Source organism: Phytophthora ramorum (assembly GCF_020800215.1).
Source record: "Phytophthora ramorum isolate Pr-102 chromosome Unknown Phyram_PR-102_s0005, whole genome shotgun sequence".
NCBI lineage: Eukaryota > Oomycota > Peronosporomycetes > Peronosporales > Peronosporaceae > Phytophthora > Phytophthora ramorum.
This window is the reverse complement of record NW_027150651.1, coordinates 425,446-443,985: the sequence shown is the minus strand read 5'-3', so window position 1 is coordinate 443,985 and position 18,540 is coordinate 425,446. Positions and strand designations below refer to the sequence as shown.

General features: G+C 54.3%; 10 protein-coding genes across 10 annotated transcripts; 6 read left to right on the top strand and 4 right to left on the bottom strand.

Moving 5' to 3' along the window:
* Positions 1–167: 167 nt before the first annotated feature.
* KRP23_5808 (uncharacterized protein) lies at positions 168–1,386 on the top strand (the record flags this gene model as incomplete). The annotated part of the gene is made up of 4 exons (XM_067890919.1): positions 168–238; positions 308–812; positions 895–1,076; positions 1,161–1,386. 4 exons carry the CDS (start codon positions 168–170, stop codon positions 1,384–1,386), a joined length of 984 nt encoding a protein of 327 aa, XP_067745326.1.
* Positions 1,387–1,468: 82 nt separating this feature from the next.
* KRP23_5807 (uncharacterized protein) lies at positions 1,469–2,698 on the bottom strand (the record flags this gene model as incomplete). Its single annotated transcript, XM_067890918.1, has 2 exons — positions 1,469–2,353; positions 2,417–2,698. The coding sequence occupies 2 exons, from the start codon at positions 2,696–2,698 to the stop codon at positions 1,469–1,471; spliced, it is 1,167 nt and encodes a 388-aa protein (XP_067745325.1).
* A 175-nt stretch (positions 2,699–2,873) lies between these two features.
* KRP23_5806 (Sodium/hydrogen exchanger 6) lies at positions 2,874–4,649 on the bottom strand (the record flags this gene model as incomplete). The annotated part of the gene is made up of 1 exon (XM_067890917.1): positions 2,874–4,649. One exon carries the CDS (start codon positions 4,647–4,649, stop codon positions 2,874–2,876), a length of 1,776 nt encoding a protein of 591 aa, XP_067745324.1.
* A 129-nt stretch (positions 4,650–4,778) lies between these two features.
* KRP23_5805 (Sodium/hydrogen exchanger 6) lies at positions 4,779–6,536 on the bottom strand (the record flags this gene model as incomplete). The annotated part of the gene is made up of 1 exon (XM_067890916.1): positions 4,779–6,536. The coding sequence occupies one exon, from the start codon at positions 6,534–6,536 to the stop codon at positions 4,779–4,781; it is 1,758 nt and encodes a 585-aa protein (XP_067745323.1).
* A 160-nt stretch (positions 6,537–6,696) lies between these two features.
* On the bottom strand, positions 6,697–8,149 carry KRP23_5804 (Surfeit locus protein 1; the record flags this gene model as incomplete). Its single annotated transcript, XM_067890915.1, has 9 exons — positions 6,697–6,793; positions 6,856–6,970; positions 7,041–7,164; positions 7,232–7,355; positions 7,412–7,502; positions 7,583–7,650; positions 7,728–7,831; positions 7,893–7,925; positions 7,997–8,149. 9 exons carry the CDS (start codon positions 8,147–8,149, stop codon positions 6,697–6,699), a joined length of 909 nt encoding a protein of 302 aa, XP_067745322.1.
* An 82-nt stretch (positions 8,150–8,231) lies between these two features.
* KRP23_5803 (RNA 5'-monophosphate methyltransferase) lies at positions 8,232–9,438 on the top strand (the record flags this gene model as incomplete). The annotated part of the gene is made up of 2 exons (XM_067890914.1): positions 8,232–9,133; positions 9,225–9,438. 2 exons carry the CDS (start codon positions 8,232–8,234, stop codon positions 9,436–9,438), a joined length of 1,116 nt encoding a protein of 371 aa, XP_067745321.1.
* Positions 9,439–9,644: 206 nt separating this feature from the next.
* On the top strand, positions 9,645–10,350 carry KRP23_5802 (uncharacterized protein; the record flags this gene model as incomplete). Its single annotated transcript, XM_067890913.1, has 2 exons — positions 9,645–10,039; positions 10,110–10,350. The coding sequence occupies 2 exons, from the start codon at positions 9,645–9,647 to the stop codon at positions 10,348–10,350; spliced, it is 636 nt and encodes a 211-aa protein (XP_067745320.1).
* A 259-nt stretch (positions 10,351–10,609) lies between these two features.
* On the top strand, positions 10,610–11,393 carry KRP23_5801 (uncharacterized protein; the record flags this gene model as incomplete). The annotated part of the gene is made up of 2 exons (XM_067890912.1): positions 10,610–11,106; positions 11,174–11,393. The coding sequence occupies 2 exons, from the start codon at positions 10,610–10,612 to the stop codon at positions 11,391–11,393; spliced, it is 717 nt and encodes a 238-aa protein (XP_067745319.1).
* Positions 11,394–11,667: 274 nt separating this feature from the next.
* On the top strand, positions 11,668–13,913 carry KRP23_5800 (Cyclopropane-fatty-acyl-phospholipid synthase; the record flags this gene model as incomplete). The annotated part of the gene is made up of 5 exons (XM_067890911.1): positions 11,668–12,113; positions 12,187–12,355; positions 12,459–12,611; positions 12,696–13,106; positions 13,182–13,913. 5 exons carry the CDS (start codon positions 11,668–11,670, stop codon positions 13,911–13,913), a joined length of 1,911 nt encoding a protein of 636 aa, XP_067745318.1.
* A 286-nt stretch (positions 13,914–14,199) lies between these two features.
* KRP23_5799 (Rho GTPase-activating protein 27) lies at positions 14,200–15,477 on the top strand (the record flags this gene model as incomplete). The annotated part of the gene is made up of 2 exons (XM_067890909.1): positions 14,200–15,036; positions 15,130–15,477. 2 exons carry the CDS (start codon positions 14,200–14,202, stop codon positions 15,475–15,477), a joined length of 1,185 nt encoding a protein of 394 aa, XP_067745317.1.
* Between the last annotated feature and the right edge of the window lie 3,063 nt (positions 15,478–18,540).

Sequence of the window (18,540 nt, the reverse complement as noted above, 5' to 3'; positions counted from 1 at the left end):
CTTTTGACTTGGGTTGACTATGCCAGGTCTACCCAGTACACGCCAGTCACGAAAGGGAACATTGATTCTAGGACACCCAATACACTCTAGTATCACGAAAGGGACATCGTTTCTCGGACCAAAAGCTCGACTAAGTACGTTTCAATAGTCGACGACGTTTGAAGAAAATGATGCTGGGCGTGCGCGGCGTCGGGCGCTGGGCTGGAGGATGGCTGTGGCTGCGGATTCGGAGTGAAGGGTGCGGGTGCATGGCTGTGCTTTGGTCGATAAGAATTGCTAAAATGGTTGGCTGGGCTGTGGTTGGTAGGGATCACGTCTTGCTGGAAAGGTGTCTACGCTGTGGGGGCGAGTGGAAGGAAGGGCTTGAGGTGGATTTGCAGGGCCAGACGAACGAAGGTACCAGTATCCGCTTTGAGCTGTGGGAGGGCGAGTCTCGCGCGACGGAGTTGCTTCAGTTTCTCACTGGGTGGAGTGTGGACTTGGCGAAGTGGAGCAAGTTCGAAGCACAGCAGCGCTGGTATGAGATCAAGAATTGCAGAGAAGAAAGACAAGGAAAACTAAAGTTAGATATGGATGGACGCGAGTATTGTGAAAACGAGGTTGAAGTGCAGTGCTCGGCAACTTATTTGTACGTCGCCTTTGCAGGCGTGGAAGACTTGCCTGAAAAAAAAAGTGAACCGCCACCAGATGCAGCGACATCAGTAATGGAAAAGGACTCTGCACACAAAAAGCCATTCCAGTTCGTCCTTCCTCGTCGCTCACTTAGAGGCGGCAAACTCCGTGCTATTCGTGTTGGTCAAATTGTTCATGAGGTACGTCTTTCCTCATTGGATACAATGACGGTTGATGCGCACACGGAAAACTAAGGCAGTGTGATATGCTACTGGCAAGCAGGTCCGCACCGATATTCTGTACGACTTGCTGCCATTGACGCTCTACGGTCGGGCGAATACTGGACGTACCAGCTCAAATAGTGTGAAAAATTCTAGCGACGGCATCGCGAAGGCGCTGGGTCTGCTGCAGCTTTCGTGTCAGTATGCAAAATACTGTGTCCACGAGCTGAATCGGTATTCCAGGTGCGCACCTCGGCGTGCCACATACTTTGCAGGTCACAAACTGACTCGCCTGAAAATACTGCCTTTGTGTTCCTATTCTGACAGCAAATTGGAGTCTCGACAGTTCAAGTACGTCGAGAAATTAAATCGACTGAAGCACCGCCAAAATCTCCTAGACGAGCAAAAGGCAAACTTGCGGCGTGAAGCAGAAGTTTTGAGTTGCTCGCTCGACGGAATCCAATCGCTTCTCCGTGAGTTGGATCCAGAAACGCTAGATCAGCTCCAGAGTGCCTCAAACAACCAGAAATTGAAGAAAGAAATCTACCGGTAGCATGACACACACACGCAGAACATACTTTGCCATCTAACGAGTAGTATGTACATTCGACACTACCCCTCATGAAAACTCCCGACTATTCATCCTTCTTTGAAGTACCCTTTGCGCCTGTTGCTTTCTCTGTGCGACGGTGGAGCCGCTCTTCTCGAATACGCCTAACACGCTCGCGCTTTTCCTCCATCTCTTTTTGATGCACTTCCTCGAGTTGTCGCTTAGCGTCTTCACGCTGTTTGCGTGCAGATTCGCGGATGCGTAGCTCCCGCTTCTTCTTGTCCTCTCTGAGCTTCAGAGCGGCCTCCCTTCTCTTTTCGTAAGTGACGACCTTACCCTTCCGTTTGTTACCACCAGACTGGTCTGGTGTTCTGGACGCTGGGGACTTTCCGATTTGGTCAGGACTTGCCGCTGCACTACTCGGGGTAGAGCTCAACGAAATCAGTGGCGGTGGAGGATAGCGGCCATGTCCTCGTGTCGGTGTGTGGACCCTTGGCTTTGGAGTGTTTGCGCCACTAACCGCGCGAGAGTGTGGAGGAGAAGGTGATGGTGGACCACTCGACGCACTTTCATCTATCTCAGGGACGGGTGCGAGCTCAGTAAAGAGATTCTCTGTGGACATCACCCTGGGAATTCGCTGCTTGTGCTTCTCTTCGCGCAGCTCCGCCGCCTCGGCCTGCAACGCCTGCACCTTGCGGAGCCTTGCTTCCTCATCCTCACTCGTGCTACTTTCACGCTGTCCCTGAAAATTATCCTCTTTCTTCTCCTGGACCTGTTGCTCCTCCTGCTCTTGCTCCTGTTCAGGTTCTGGTCGATCCGTCGGCGCCTCCTCCTGCTGTTGCGGAACATTCACCGCTTCCAGCACAATTTTACTAATTGCACCATCGCCACTGCTGCTATCTTCCCCAGCACTGGTATTATTTTCCGTCTGCTCCTCCTCCACGCTCTCCTGGTCCACTTGCGTCTTCATCTAAGCCACACAGCCACCAAATCAGATCCTCGTTCTCCTAATCTGCTCACCAAGCGCACGCACCTGCTCCGCAACGCGATGGAGCTTCTCCGCCACTTCGTCCGGCAGGAATATGTACTCGCCATCGATTTGCATGTTATTGTACGCCTCCAGGATCAGGTCTTCGAGCGCCTCCACCATCTCGTCCGCCTCCTCCTCTGAGGACATTTCCGGGGCCTCCAGCGTCGTCGACGCCTCGTTCAACTGCTCCAAAGGCTGAACAGCCACATTGGACGGCGTATGCAGCTCCGGGACTGCCGCAGACGCGCTCAACTCGCCGCTATCGCCGTCCGCAGGCGGCGTCATTGTCCTGGAAGCTCTGTTAGTAATAATTGCTAGCAAAGCTATTGCGTACTTCTAACCCTCTCCAACATGATAAAAAGTGTCTATATCAATGATACAACATGGCTACATCTGTATGTCCGCAAGCTGCAAGAATGTAAGCGCGTGGATCACCAGATTATTCCTATCATGGTTGAGATCACACGGCGCTCTCCGCCTGGGCCTTTGTGAGTTGCATTTCAGCCAGGTCATCAACGGAAGTCGGCGCCGCTGGCCGCTGGGAATGCCCTCCGAAGACTGGCTGCATGTACGTTGTGTCGAAGGCTTGCCAGTTGCGGAAGAAGGCTCCAGTCAACGAATCGCCACGAGATCGCTCCGCGGCACGTCGAACAGGTGGAGCGAGGTTCGGGGCGTCCTCCTCGTCGCTGATAACGTCGTGGAACTGCGGTCGCGGAGTGAGAATCGGGACTTCGTCTCCTGTACCGTCAGAGTTGGCCTTGGGCTGCTCTTCCTCTGGGAACGCCAAGGCGCCGCCGTGCACATCGTCATCACCGTGACGGGTGCTGCGCTGAACTAGTCGCGATAGGGTCTCCTCGGACTCCGACGCTGTCGCAGAATTTCTGTCGGTGTCGGACTGATCAAGGTGGCTGTGGTCCTTGTACTTGCCAGTCATGTGCAAGCTCAACAGCAATGGGCCCATAAGGCCGCCAATCACGATTGTCGTGATAAGGATCACCACCAGGGTCGTGGACTCGATCAGCCGACGGTGCGACGCTCCATGAAGACCAACGTAATTCCAGTTCTTGGCCAGAGCGAAAGCCATGGAGCCACGAAGACCTGCCATCCAGATGACGCTCATGTACTTGACTGGGATGCGGTTCGAAGGAGATCGCAAACAGTTGCAAAGACTTAGCAGTGGGAAAACGTTGCAGAAGCGAGCAGCAATGCAAGCCACAAGGGTAAGACCGATGAAAGACCAGTCGATGTCGTCCACGCGCAACGAAGCACCAGCATTCTCCTCGGCATGACCAGCAAAAATCATGATCACCGACGTACCCATGAACACGTACACAATATTCTCACACACAAAGGCCAGTGTGTGCAGTAAGTGCGTAAACGCATGCTGCGCCTCCCTCGACAATGTGTTGAAATGGTAATGCGCCGTCATCGTACCAGAAAAGAACAACGCCACAATACCGCTCAGCTTCAAACTGTCCGCCACAAAGTACGTCAGCAGACTGAAAATCAGACACAGCGAGATCTCATAGCTCGGGTAGTAGCGCAGCGTCGCGAAGAACCGGCGCTTCAGCAGGAAGGCTCCTCCGAGCGTGATGACAGCACTCACGATCAATGATCCAACAAACATGCCGCCGGTATTGAGCGCCACACGCAAGAGTTGTTTGGCGTTAAAATTGCTGTCAGCATCCCACTTGCGCAGCGTCTGGTACAGCGCGATCGCCACGGCGTCGTTCATGACGCTCTCTCCGAACACAAGATTGAATAGCAGCGGCGGCGCGTTGAGCTTGTCGAAGCAGCTGAGTGTCGCCACCGTGTCCACTGCACTGATCAACGTGCCGAAGAGGAAGGATTCGACCCACGACAGCTTGGTCACCATGCCAGCCACGCCTGCGAGGTACAGCACGCCGCCTGTGATGGTCGTGGCGATGACCGTGCCCAGCACCGCCGTGCTCATGATGGCTGGGAAGTTGCGGAAGAAGACGGTGCACTTGATGGAGAAGCCTCCTTCGTAGATGATCGGGGGCAGCAACACATTGAAGAAGAGGCTGTTGTCCAGGTTCAGGTGCGTGTGCAGCGCCGCGTGCTTGCCGCCCATGATCATGAAGAGCCCCACGAAGAGCCCAAACATGAGCGCGAAGCTACTCTGCGACACCAGCATGCACGAGTATCGCCCCAGCATGTACGACGCCATCACCAGCACGAACAGCATGAGTAGCAGCAACACCGCGTCCTCCATCGCGTTGCTCTGAGTTTTGGCTGGGTGCAAATTTAATCAAATGAGGATGCTGAACTCAACCACTTGGTCTCAGTATACTCAAAATTATGTGCACCACGCCAAAACACCGTTGAAGTTGTACCTTCTCGCTCAGACGGCGTCCTGGGTCTGCGTCTTACCGAGTTGCTCGTCTCGGGGTTCGTTCGCGGGCCTCGGTGACGGCTGGACATAACCGCCGAAGATAGGTTGCATGTACGCAGCGTCGAAGGCCTGCCAGTTGCGAAAGAACGCGCGCGTCAGCGTCTCGCCGCGCTGTTGAGGCGAGTCTGGGTTGCGTTCACCCTCGTCGTCGCTGTAGTCGTCGTCTCGGAACTGCGGCCGCGACGTGAATATGGGTGCATCGTCCACCTCGGTCTCTTGCTCGCCTGCAGCTCTCTGTGCAGACGCTTGCGGCTCCGTAGCTCTGGAGTCCCGACGCAGCATGAAGTGACGAGTGCTGCGCTGCAGCTCCAGAGCGCGATCCTCGTCGGACGCAGATTCAGATTGCCTCAGTGCACTGTGGTGGCCAGTGAGCCGCAGCTTAGACAGAAGTGGGCCCGTCAATCCGCCGATCACGATCGTTGTAAAGAGCACCACGACGAGCGTGGTTGATTCGACGAGTTGGCGGTGTGACGCACCGTGAAGGCCGACGTAGTTCCAGTTCTTGGCGAGCGCGAATGCAATGGATCCGCGGAGAGCGACGAACCACATTACACTCATGTACTTGATCGGAATGCGGTCGGAGGACTCTCGCGAGCAGTTGGCGAGCCAGAGCAGTGGGAAAATGTTTAAAACCCGCGCCACGAAGCAGGCCACGAGCGTGAGCCCGATGAAATGCCAATCGATGTCGTCCACGCGAAGTGCAGCGCCGGAGTTTTTCTCTGGATGACCGGAGAAGATCATGATCACCGAAGTTCCCATGAACACATACACGACGTTCTCACATACGAAAGAGACTGTGTGCAACAAGTGCGTGAAGGCGTGTCGAGCCTCGCGCGACAGCACATTAAAGTGGTAGTGCGCCGTCATGGTGCCCGAGAAGAACAGCGAAACGATGCCACTCAGCTTGAAGCTATCCGCCACAAAATACGTCAGCAGGCTAAAGATCAGGCACAAACAAATCTCGTAGCTGGGGAAGTAGTGCAGCGACGAGAAAACCTTGCGCTTGAGCAAAAAGGCGCCACACAGAGTAATCACCGCACTCACCAACAGCGACCCCACAAACATGCCTCCAGTGTTGATAGCCACCCGTAGCAACTGCTTGACACTCAAGTCAATGTCTGCATCCCATTTGTGCAGCGTCTGATACAGCGCGATCGCCACTGCATTGTTGATCACACTCTCTCCAAACACGAGGTTGAACAGCAGCGGCGGGACGTGCAGCCTATTGAAGCACGCCAACGTAGCGACCGGATCCACAGCATTAATCAACGTGCCAAACAGCAGAGCCTCCACCCACGAGAGTCTCGTCACCATCTTGGACGTCCCAGCGAGGTACAGCACGCCACCCGTGATGGTTGCCGCCACGACTGTGCCAACGACAGCCGTGCTCATGATGGCCGGGAAGTTGCGGAAGAAAGCTTGACGCTTGATGGAGAAGCCTCCTTCGTAGATGATCGGGGGTAGCAACACATTGAAGAAGAGGCTGTTGTCCAGGTTCAGGTGCGTGTGCAGCGCCGCGTGCTTGTCCCCCATGATCATGAAGAGCCCCACTACGAGGCCGAAGACCATCGCGAAGCCGCTCTGCGACACCAAGTTACACGAGTACCGGTCCAGCACGAAGGACACCACTACCAGCACGAACAGCATGAGCAGCAGCACCACCGCGTCCTCCATCGCCCCCTCCTCGACTTCTCTTCCGTGCTTCATATCGGCTTATCATCGCGAATTGCTGCCAGGAAGCCGGAGCTCGTTTTTACCGACAAATCGTCAAACCTACTGGCTAAAAGCAGCTGTTTTAGCAGTATTTCTTAGGAGCGAGTTGTAGACGAAGATGGCGACTATCTTACTGCACCTAAGCTTACTATGCTTAGCGGTGCTCGAACCTCGGAGCACGGAGAGCGCGGACACCTCCCTTCTTGAAGCGCAGGACGCCCATGACAGCAGCCGCAATGCTGCAACCAAACCTGCACGTATGATGCCGTTAGTCGCCCGCTTGCCATCTCAATCAGTAGTAGGCTCTCCTTACCAGGTCGCCGCATAACCAGCATGCTTCTCAGGGGTCATGTAGAACTCTAAGTAAGACGCGATGCTCTTTCGGACGGGGTTGTCCAGTGTCACTTCGCCACTGTCGCCCTCAATTGCTGCAACAGCACAAGCAGATCATTAGTACAAGCTGCCGACAAAAAGGCAAGAAAGGCTTAGACCATGTACCAAGCGCATCAACGATGACAGGTAGATCGGCAGAGGTGACCCCCATGGCATCAGTCAGCTCTTCGTGGGCTAAGTAAAAGAATTGGCGATTCTCCAGGTCATTGTCTGGCGTAAAGTTGTTTTTCTGCAAGCACACACAGCATAAGTGTCAACAGTGTACCAAGCCAAACGAATCCCACACTAATACGCACCACTTCTCCATGACGAAGTACTCCAACGAAAGTCACTTCGCCATCTTCCTCCTTTTTGTCGCGTGCCATGTGTTCATCCAAGAGCTTGCGCGGAAGCCAACCTCGGTTCACAATAACCGGCGTTCTACAGAAACTGGTGAGCTTCAACTTTACATAGACTACGGGACATACAGCTCATACCCGTTCTCACGCTCCAGTAGAGAATAAATGTAGCCGCCGGACTTCACTCTTGCCACCGAATCGCTAGACTCAGCAGGAGCAGAGCGAGGGTCTAGCATTAAAAACCACCACACACCCAAAAGTCAGGTATATGCACCACCAGTGGCCATTTGTTCAAAACAAGTTTCGTACACAGGTAGAAGGTGCTTCCAGGCTTGAATTTGCCCTTGAGGCGAAGCTGGCGGTACTCAATGTCATCACTTTGTCGAAACGTATCCAACACGGTGAGCGCGTCCACCTCAGTTTAAATAACACAACCAGCCCACGCATCACCCACATGTCATCGCTGGCCGTCGCTTCTTTGGGCAGATCTGCAACCGACTCGGACAGCTCCTTCGTGCGTTCGTTGATCAGATCCACCTTCCAGTAGTAGCGCTCTGTCTGCATCCAGCACATTAGCGATGAACCTCCGACCATCACCCAAATCAAATACTCTTCACACCTGCCACGTGCCGAGATACGCTGTCGTCACCGCCTGCAATCCACACCACAAAGCAGACCATTCAGCTCTACCCCTCCTCTTGTCTATTCCTCTCTCGAACGCACCACAGCGCCAAAGAATGCCATGCCAGCGTATCTGGAAAAGTTGCTCTCGTCGCTGCTGGATCCTCCGGTCTTCGCCTGTGCCGCAGACGCCGCGAAGCGCTTGGAGCTCGTTGACAGACGCGGCACCGCGCGTAGCATCCGACACCCCAGCATTTTTTCAATGACGAGCGGCTAATATGGAGAACTGTTTTTGACCAATCGCGGCCCCCGAGATGCCAATCAAGCATTTGCGATAATGGCGTCCAACGACGCCGAAGGGCACGTGCTGGGCAACTTCCACGCGTATTACAGCTTCAACCCGGTGCACGAGCGCTTGCGGTTTATGGACGTGCAGACTGCCAATGCCTTGAGACGCGCGCTGCTTGTGCGTAAATCCGCTGAAGAGACGTCTACGGTCGTCGACATCGGCTGCAACGAAGGCGACTTGACCATTGGACTCTACGACGCGTTGAACGGACGCGCAAGACTGGCAGACGCCAAGCAGATCGACGATGTAGCCAGCTTTGACCTCATGAACATCAGCACGCTCAACGAGCGCATGCAGAAAGACAAGAAGCAGGTGGAATACGTGATCCAGGACAAGGGTGAGACCAGCCACCGCAGACGCTATGTGGTCGAGCTGCTGGTTGACGGGAAGGCAATGGGCCACGGTGAAGGCGTGTCGAAGAAGGTTGCCAAGGCAAAGGCAGCTGAAGTTGCTCTGCAAGTTCTGGACGGATCGGATAGCCAAAAGACACAGGAGAAGGAGTCGAAGGACGAAAAGGTTGTCCCGGAGCAGCTACCGTTGACGGAACAAGAGCTGGCAACGAGGAAGTCGCTGATGGTTCTGGGTGTGGACATTGACAAGGTGCTGATTGAGCGTGCTACCAAGAAGTCCGTGCAGCTGACTGTCGACGACCAGGTGCAGTTCCGCCATGTTGATGTCATGACGAGCAAGTTTAACGAGGACATCGCTCCGTTCTTGGAGCTGGCGAAGCGCTCAACGGCGGAAAGGAAGTTTGATCTCGTCACTTGCTTCAGTGTGACCATGTGGATTCATCTGAACAACGGAGATGAAGGACTCTGGACGTTCCTAGAGACGGTCAGTGACATGACAGAGCACCTGATCATCGAGCCGCAGACCTGGAAGTGCTATCGGTAGGTTGTCTGCGTTGTGGTTATCCTATTGAGGTCCCACTGAGCTAGTGTACCAATCATTTGTTGCTTTGTTATTGATTGTCATCACCAGCAATGCACAAAAGCGACTGAACCGCATGCACGTCGAGGTGCCCCAATCCTTCCGCGAGATCAAGGTGCGCACGGATGTCGTGGAGAAGATTGATGCGTTTCTTCTGTCCGCTGGCCGTTTCCGCTTCAAGGCACAACTGGGCAAGACCAACTGGTCGCGGAACGTAGTTCTCTACAGCCGCAAGCCCGTGGAAGGGATCACTTACGCCTCATGAGCACTGGCACATTACGCAGCAGCTATGCTCGGGTGACGAGGCACCTCCATAACCAGGTCAATGCAGTGTGTACCTATCCACAGACGTTACGTCCGCGCGCATGAGCCGAACTCACCGATTTCATCACTACTGTAGTGGTCGGTACCGACGATATTTTCCCTGGGCAAAGCCCCTTGCCCGACTGTTCATTCCCAAACAAGACGCAAATGGAGGAAGTACAGGACTACAGCGATATTATATATGCTCATGCCGTGCTGCTGGCCGTGGTGCTCGTGCCGACGCTCGTTCGTGTGCGAATCGTGTACACATTCCTGTGGAACCTGTTCACCGTCATCGCCATCAAGATGGAGTCTCGTACGGCGCAGGGACTCGCTACGGTCATGGGGTTGTCGGTGATGCTGTCGTGGTATATGCTGCGCTACTTCGACCGCTCCGTGTTCGACAGCGTGCTGCTCGGCTGGTTCGGCCTCCTGAGCAAGTACCGCGTCTTTCGCGGACTCGCGAACACTGGCGATTTCCTGCTGCACTTTGTGTGTCCGCTGGCGCTCGCTGCCAAGTACCTGGAGCACGTCGAAGTGTGGATGACGCTGCCGGTCCTGGGGTACGTAGATGCGAGGGTTGAGCTAGTGCGCAACCGACTAACGTGCAGGTGTGTCCGGTGTGATCTGCAGCTTCTCGGTGCTGTGGGTGTACTTCGTCGCGGGCGGCTCGCTGGTTGCGAACCACGTGTATCACTTCTCGCCGCCGCGCCCGGTGCAGTTCTGGGCCGTGGCCAGTGCCTCCATGCTCGTGGGCAACCTCACGGTGCCGCTGGGCTGCGTTTTTGTACAGCGCAGCGGTCTGCCTGACCTGTTGGTCCGCGGCGTGGAAGAGTTGGCCGCACCGCTAAGGCAGAGCTCGTTTGCAGTCTGAAATGTCACGTTTCCAAAACCATATAAAAAGGCGCTTCAATATATTGTATTTCACAGGTGTACAACTGATAAGAGATCTGTTTGTATGGAAATTAATACAACATCTCTCCTTGTACTATATGCATTTGAGCAGGCTATAGGTTTTTCAAATCTAGCGTCATCAATGTCCCACTCCTGGTCTCACCACTCGCGACTCGCGAGAAGCGGATGGAGCTTTTCAGTTTCTGGTCGTCCTCGGACGCCGGAGCAGGTCCTGGCCGATGGACGCCGCCCAGTTCTTCGCCGTGGCGCACGATACACTGACGCACACGGTGCTCAAGGTGCGCGATGGCGAGCAGCGGTTGGGTGCAGTTGCTGCTGAGGGCTCGGTGCCGCCGCTGAGCACAGACGCCATGCAAGCGGTGGTGCTGCTGTTCGCTATGGCGCTGCTGCCGGTGCTGGTGCGCGTCCGGATCCTCTACACGTTCTGCTGGGTGGCCTTCACGGTGCTGGCTCACGTGACCGGGTCGGAGGCGGCACTGGGCATTGCCACGTCGCTGGGGCTCACCATAATGATGGGCTGGTACTCGCTGCGCATGCTTGACCGCTCCACGTTCATGGGCATCCTGCAGGGCTGGTTCGGCTTCCTGAGCAAGTACCGGCCCTTCCGGCTGCTGGCCAACTCCGTCGACATCCTGCTGCACATGGGCGTGCCACTCACGCTCGCATTCTGCTACCTGCCGTTCGTACGGCTGTGGATGACAATCCCTATCTTGCTGTATGTGGGCGGGCATGAGGAGAGCACACGAATACTAAGTTACTGACTGTGTGTGTGTGTTGAGCAGCTTCTCGCAGCTCTGGATCAAGCTGGTTGCTGGCGGGGACCTCTCCTTGAGAGGCAACGACGTCTACCACATCTACCCACCGCGCCCCAAGACATTCTGGCTGGCGGCTCGCAAGATCGAACTGGTCTACAATTTCACCATTCCCAGTATCTGTGTGCTCGCGTATCAAGTCGGTATCCACGAATTCGTCGTTGACTGCTTCTTGAAACTCAGCTCATAGAAACAGGTAGCCTGCTGGACAGCCAATTAAACCTTGTAACAAAGCTCCATTGTGTTTTCACTCATCGATGCAACATCGATCTCTACACATGTAGTAAAGCAAACGTGATCGCAGCACAATGACGACAACCATCTCGCTCTCAAGCTGGTGCGATCCGTGGTCCAGGCAAGTACATCATAATCGATATCCTGAAACCCATACTATATCGAAGTATATCTTACGATACCGGTATCAAAAGCAAACTCACTTCGCAACTTTCGACCTAGCGCTCAAGATGATGGAGACGCTGCTGAACTGGGGAGTGCTGAGCCGTGGCAACCGCGACGCCGCCCAGTCCGACGACCAAGTGGACGCGGCGTTGGCCGTAGCGCTGCTGTTCAGCCTCGTGGTACTGCCTCCGCTCGTGGGTATCCGCACCATGTACACCAACTGCTGGTTCGCCTTCACCGTCGTCGCGCACCTGCTGGCGTCCGAGGCCGCGCTGGGTATCGCCACATCCATGGGCATCACCATCATGGTCGGTTGGTACTCGCTGCGCGTGTTTGACCGATACGCCTTCACGGCCATCCTCAACGGCTGGCTCGGGGTCTGGGCTAGCTCGCCGGTGCTCGGGCTCGCTGCTCGCATAGGAGACTTCATGCTGCATCTGGTGGTCCCTATGCTGCTGGTTTCGTGCTACTTGCCGTTTGTTCGTGTGTGGATGAGCGTGCCGGCTTTAATGTACGATACTGGAGTTAGGTGGTAGCTGAGTGTGGAGCTCAATTTTCTAACTGTTGTTTGTGTGTGGGGGCAGATCGTCGCGACTGTGGAGCCACTTCGTGGTTGGCGGTGGCGTGTTCCCCAAGGCAGACCACATCTATCGCTTCTCGCCGCCGAGGTCGCAGCACTTTTGGAACGCTGCGTACAAGATGGAGCTCATGTTGAACCTGCTGGTCCCGCTCTTCTGCGTCCTGGCACACCAGGTAGTACATTGAAACGCGCTGCAACTAGGCGCCATTGTCTCGCCTAAAGCCTTTTTTAATATCATGTTTGTCCTCGCTGGGCGGTGATGCTGGTGCGTGACAGAGATCTTTCTGGGTGTACGCCGCGACGGCTATCGCGGGGGCAGTTCTGTTCTGCCTCCAGCTGATCCGGTCGCTTTCTCTGCCTAAACTGCGGCGAAATGCAAAGTCGATCATGTGCCGCTTGTTGTCCAGCGGCGGTATCCGACCGAATCTGGTACGCTTTCGCTATCGCTATCGACTCGAGGTGAGCTGAGCTGAGCTGAATTAATCAAACCTCGTATTGCTCGCTCTCGCTCAGGACTTTGTCGTCCGGGATGACTCGTTTTGGCTGGATTGGATGAGTGAGGGGCTCGTGGCTATCGGCGAGTCATACGTAGGGTGTTTGTGGACGACGAACTCCGCTCGAACCCTAGATGAGGTGGTTGCCGGCTTACTTACCATTCCTATGGAGGGCAGACAAGAGATGTATCGGTCTTGGAGCGCTCGCTTTGTGGCATTGGCAGCACGGTTGTTCAGCTACCCACCATCGTCCATGGGTCTCGTTGTTGGCGCTGTCTCGGAGCAGTTTGATCTCTGTCCGGAGTTTCGACAGGCGTACATGGACGGATACTTCCACCAAGGCTTCGGCATTTGGACTGCAGGGACTTTGTCGATCAATGTTGCGCAGGCTAACAAGCTTGCAAACTTGGATCAGCTGCTCGACATTCGGGTGGGTGCATGCACATATTTGCCTTGAAGCAGTGACAGCGTCTTAACTTTGTTGTCTATCGTGTGTGTGTTTCAGACTGGTCATACTGTCCTAGATATTAGTGTCGGCTCGTGGGGAGGAGTGGGCTGTTACCTCGCCCAACAGCACCCCGACGCCACTGTTGTATGCATACTCTCCTCTGTCCAAGAGTTTGCACGTGCCAAGAAGTTCGCTCGTGATCTCGACGTTCTCGACCAAATGGAGTTTGTACTTGCTGAGACTCCGGATAATTTACTGACAATTCTGAGCGGCTTCCGTGCGTCCAAGTTCGACCGCATCACGCTGTGCGGTGTGGCGGAGACTGTGCCTGATCTGCAGAAGACGCGATTCCTACGCACACTCAAGCGTACCCAGACTACAAACGGCACCACGCTCCTGGAATTCAGCGCATGTACGGCCGCACACATGACGACCCACGCCTGGACCAACAAATACGTGCACAGTGCGTACCCTTGCTACGCTATCACGCTGCCACTCATGCGTCGACTAGTCGGGGAGACGGGCTTCACGCTTCGAGACACAGTTGGGTACTCGGATCACTACGAGCGCACATTCCTCGAGTGGAACCGTCGATTCCAAGTACAGTGGGGACATGACTCAACACCAAGTGCAGTTGACCAGACTGCACCAGCGGACCAAACGACCGAGCTACCGCGCGTGCAATCGCTCCCCGAGTCCTTCAAGCGCACGTGGGAGTTCTACCTGTTGCATTCCGCTGCCTGTTACCGGTCTGGTGCACTCCAAGTGTTCCAGATCCGAATGGGGTGAGGCTGGAGAATCGCTGCTGTGCAGTTACGAGAATATTAGTGAAAGTTTTCAATTGCAATGAAATTCATCGAGGACACGGAAGATGTAGCGTTTGTCCTGCCTGCAACTCCAGGTTTCCTGGGGGGTGCACCCGGCAAGGAGAGTGCACAGGAATGGGCTCCTTACCCAAATTCTCTGCACAGGAATGGGTCTCAAGTCTGACTTTGTAAAAAACTGTTTAAACTGTCTAAATCGTAAAACCAAAATTGTTTATGCCGAGAAAACCTGTTTTAGGCACTTGGACGCCATGGATGGCGAGTGGGAAAGGCACGCGGACGAGGCCTCCGGTTCGGCGTACTACTACAACGTGCGCACGGGCGAGTCGTCGTGGGAGGTGCCTGCGGGTTTCAAGTCGCCGCGGGCGCAAGAATCGATCGAGAAGGAGGCCCCCAAGTGGCGCGAGTTCGTGGACGACGAGTCCGGGGCCACGTACTACTACGACGAAGTGAGCGGCACTAGTCGCTGGGAGAAACCGGAGGGGTTTGCACTGGAGAAGAAGAATACGCAGCAACAAGAAGTAGAAGAGCAGGAGATAGGGCAACCGCAAGAGGAGACGGTGGAGACGACACCGGAACATGCCGTGGGAGTGAAGAAACAGGAGGTGGAAACGCTGGAGAAAGAAGGAGAAGAGACTGCATCTGCTTCTGCCCAGCAGTGGGTCAAATATGTGGACGCGAACAGCAACAAGCCGTACTTTTACAATGCCAGCACGGGCAAGACGCAGTGGGAGGAGCCCGAGGGCTTCGACGAGTCTACAGCAGCTACGCCGGCAGGTGCCCAGGTGTCCGCCGAGTATCAGGCCCATCTTAACCGGATGCGCACGGAGCGCCTGGCACGAGTGACCCAGCAAGTGTTGGACCCGTCGGGTAACCTCAGTAAACTCAACGCCATTTTGAACAAAGTTGACAGTAGCGCGTCGCCTGTTCCGGTTACAGCGGACGGGGAGGAGGCTGCAAACACCCCACGGACAGCAAAAGCGGAATGGCAGCAGCATATCGACGCGCAGACGCAGCGATACTACTACCACAATGTGGTAACGGGAGTTACGCAGTGGAACAAGCCGGATGCGCCTATTGTGTCAGGGGTACGTTTGTGGAGCGCGCCATTTTGCATGACCCATTTCCTGTATTCTCACGCGTCTCGTGCTTGTTGTTGTTGCTATAATTTTGTTGTGCAGCTGGCCAATTGGATCCCGCCCGAGGTCCCGGAATCGGATGAGTCTCGTGCAGGACAGAAAACTGTATCGGGCGTGAACTACGTTGCACGTGCCAAGTTTAACCGACTTACAGGAAAGTACGAGCAGCTCGGCGGCGAGGACTATTGGCAACACGCTGGAATTGCTCCGGATCGAGCTGGGCGACAAATGAGCCATTTCTTTGATATGACTGAGCTCGAGAAGAACCGCGAGGAAGCGCAGCGCAGAAAGGAGCAGCTAAAGCGCAAAAATATTGACTGGAAGAAAATAACAGCAGAGAAGAAGGCCAAGAAACAGAAGCAGAAGAACGAGTGGCTCTACACCGATTAACATGGATAACTGCATGCGGATTATGGAACTCTTGAGTCTTTGCTAACCGGGATCTCGTTTTCGCGGACTATCCGTTGCAGCGTACACACACCTATCGAACGACTCCACGTTCAACAACGATATTCATGCATACTCACCGTCGAGTATAACAGCAGCCTTACCCAAGTAAATGGGCTTGCTGCTTTTACGCTGAAGCTATGTACTGCTCAGTACGCGTTACAATCCCCCGGAGACCACTATCGTGTATGGTGATGAGGTGGGTGCCAACTTGGCATCCCGAAAATTCGATATATATTTATTGCAACACGAGGAAAGAAATACGTATTTGTTTGTCAGGACAAAAGGAAGGAAATAAATAACTGCAATCCAAGAGTTAGAGCAGTAAATTACTACAATAGTGTTCGTCAAGTTCATCTCCTACATGCACTGCTCGGCAGTCGCCACATCCCACAGGCAATTGTTCACCTTCAAAAAGAGAATCATCTCCAGCATCAAGGGAGACAAGCGATGACGCTCGTGGCGTAAAACGGCACGAACCACGCTAAAGAGACGCTCCCATTGGAGGTTGGTGGTACCGCCCCTAGCAGCGTGTAGGTGGCCGCAATGGGCCTGTCCGATTGGATGGAGGGGAGAAATAAGTTACCGATAATTAAGATTATAAAACATAAATTACTGACCGAACTAGGAAAATTCCCAAAATAAATTATTGATACGTAAAATGCAAATATATTTCCCGCGATATCTATTTTTCGGGATCCCTGACTCCCGGGCCGGTTCACCCTGCGCTTCACCTAAGTAGAGTGCAAACATTTGATCCACCTTCGCGCGGTCCTCCATGTCCCAAGGGTGGGTGGTGTTGGTGTCGGTGCGCACCGCCGTCGAAAGCACCGTAGTCTGCGCTTCCTTTGAAACGGCCCAGTTCATGAATAGTTTTTCGGCTACCGGGTGTTTAGACTTCGATAGAACGCCAACACGTTGTCCCCAGCTAAGATAATTCGTTGTAGTGTCTTTCGACCCTTGGCTTGCTTGAGAATCCTTGCTTGGAGGTGAAATGAATTCTGGTATTCAATGCAGCCGCTGCGGCACGAGCCGCAGTGGTTTCTGTTAGTTTCGCTTTGCTATATGCCTCCTTTCTATGCAATATACATGTACAATTGCTCTGAGAGTTCGCCCCTCTCTCATGCTTCTTCATGTCGTTGGTAACGACCGTGCGAAGTGTCTGCTGAAGGCAACCTGTCCCAGGCCGCCACTACACCGCCCTCCAAGCAGACCTTCGTACAGGAGCTACCCCCATAATCTGCGTTGAAACTACTTCTTGGTGTTGCCTTTGGCGCGACGTTGGCGGCGATTCAGTTTTGGCGGCTTCGTCTGAGCAGCAACATCCCCACCACGCTTGCCACGACGGTGAGATGGAGTTGGCTGGACAGTAGTCTCTGTACGCTTTCTTCCTTGCGAATGTGACCGCAGTTGGATAACGAACTGGCGTAATTCGTCGTCAGCGGCACTGTCGACGTAATCCTGCAACTTGATCGGAACATCCTCATACATAGTCGTCACAGGCTCACAGGAGTCCTCGATGGCTTCGAGGCCTTCCCAACGCACTAGTATTTCATAAGTGTGCGTTGCGTGCTTGCGGTGCTGAGTGAAAGCCTCCACAGTAAGGTAGATGTCCTGGTTTGCAATGTGTGCCAACATTTCCTCATTGGCATCCAGACTTTGGTCCGCATACATTTTCAAACGCGAGGCATGAGCAAACTTGGTCGTAGCAGTGATCAAATGCTCGATTTCAAACGAGTTGGCGTTTGCGCCAATCACATGGTACGGCCCTACCCACGTGACCGAAAGTTTGTTGCCCTTCTTCTTTGCATCGACTCGAGACCAGAGAACGTAGTCGCCGACATGAAAGTTGACTGAGCGAGCACCTCGCTGGTTGCTCTGGTTGCGTTTAGTTTGCTTTTCCTTCGCCGTGGCCACTTCTCGGTGCATGCCATCGAGCGACGCTCGCAAGTTGCCCACAGCTTCACGCACGCCTGGCGAGAAATCACCTGTGGTCACCACATTAGCCGCAATAGCATCACTGCCGATCAGGATTTTCTGCAGTGGAGTTTTTGCCTTTACTCCAAGAAAGACTTCGGCTGGAGCGTGGTTGGCCAGCGATGCCACCGGGCTGCGATTCAGATTCGCTTGAATGAGTGGTAGTAGCGCGGCCCAATTATCTTGCTCCACCTTATACTCCAACAGGATGACTCGCAATACCTGCAGAATATCGCGATTTAGTCGCTCAACGCTCCCGTTGATCCACGGGCAATACGCGAGAGTAAAGCTCTGAGTCATCTGGGTTTTGTGGCACAGTTCCTCCAGTAGTTGGTTCTTAAAGTGCGTTGCAGTATCGCTGATCAGCAACTGAGGCATACCGTATCGACTATTCCAGTCCAGAATTGCCATGGCTGCTGTGGCAGTATTTGCACTCGAGCACTCAATCAATTCGCAGTAGTGGGAAAAGTCATCTTTCATGACCAGCAGATAGTTGCTCTCTCCATTGTAGTTCCCAATGAACAAGTAGTTCATGTGCAGTGCTTCGTTGCGCTCGTTGGAACGATAAGTCTCACCCCACGGTCGTGGTATTATTTTACCACCCTTGACGTGGCAGCACAAGAGACAGCGACTGCAGAATGCTCGTGCTTTAGGTTCCAATTTCTCAAGGTGGAAGTGTTCTTGGAGGTGGTTGATCATCACCTTCACCCCTCGATGGCCCATTGTGCCACAGTGGGCGATCACCATCAGCCTCATCAAGAGCACTTCCGCGTCCTCCGGAATCCACAACCGGTTTTGCTCATCGCTCCACAACCCATTAGGTTGCTCTTCGAGATGCGGCGGGCGAGTGCACGTCGTTGCTAGTTGCGCACATTTGATGTCGTCCTCCGTAGGCCACTCAGAGTCTGGACGCAGTGGACGAAGCTCCACCTGCACATGTGTATCCTGCGTCTGCCAGCGCTTGACTGTCGTAGTCTCCCTGGGCAACTCGATGCAAGCCCAACGAGAGGTCATATCAGCCCACACATT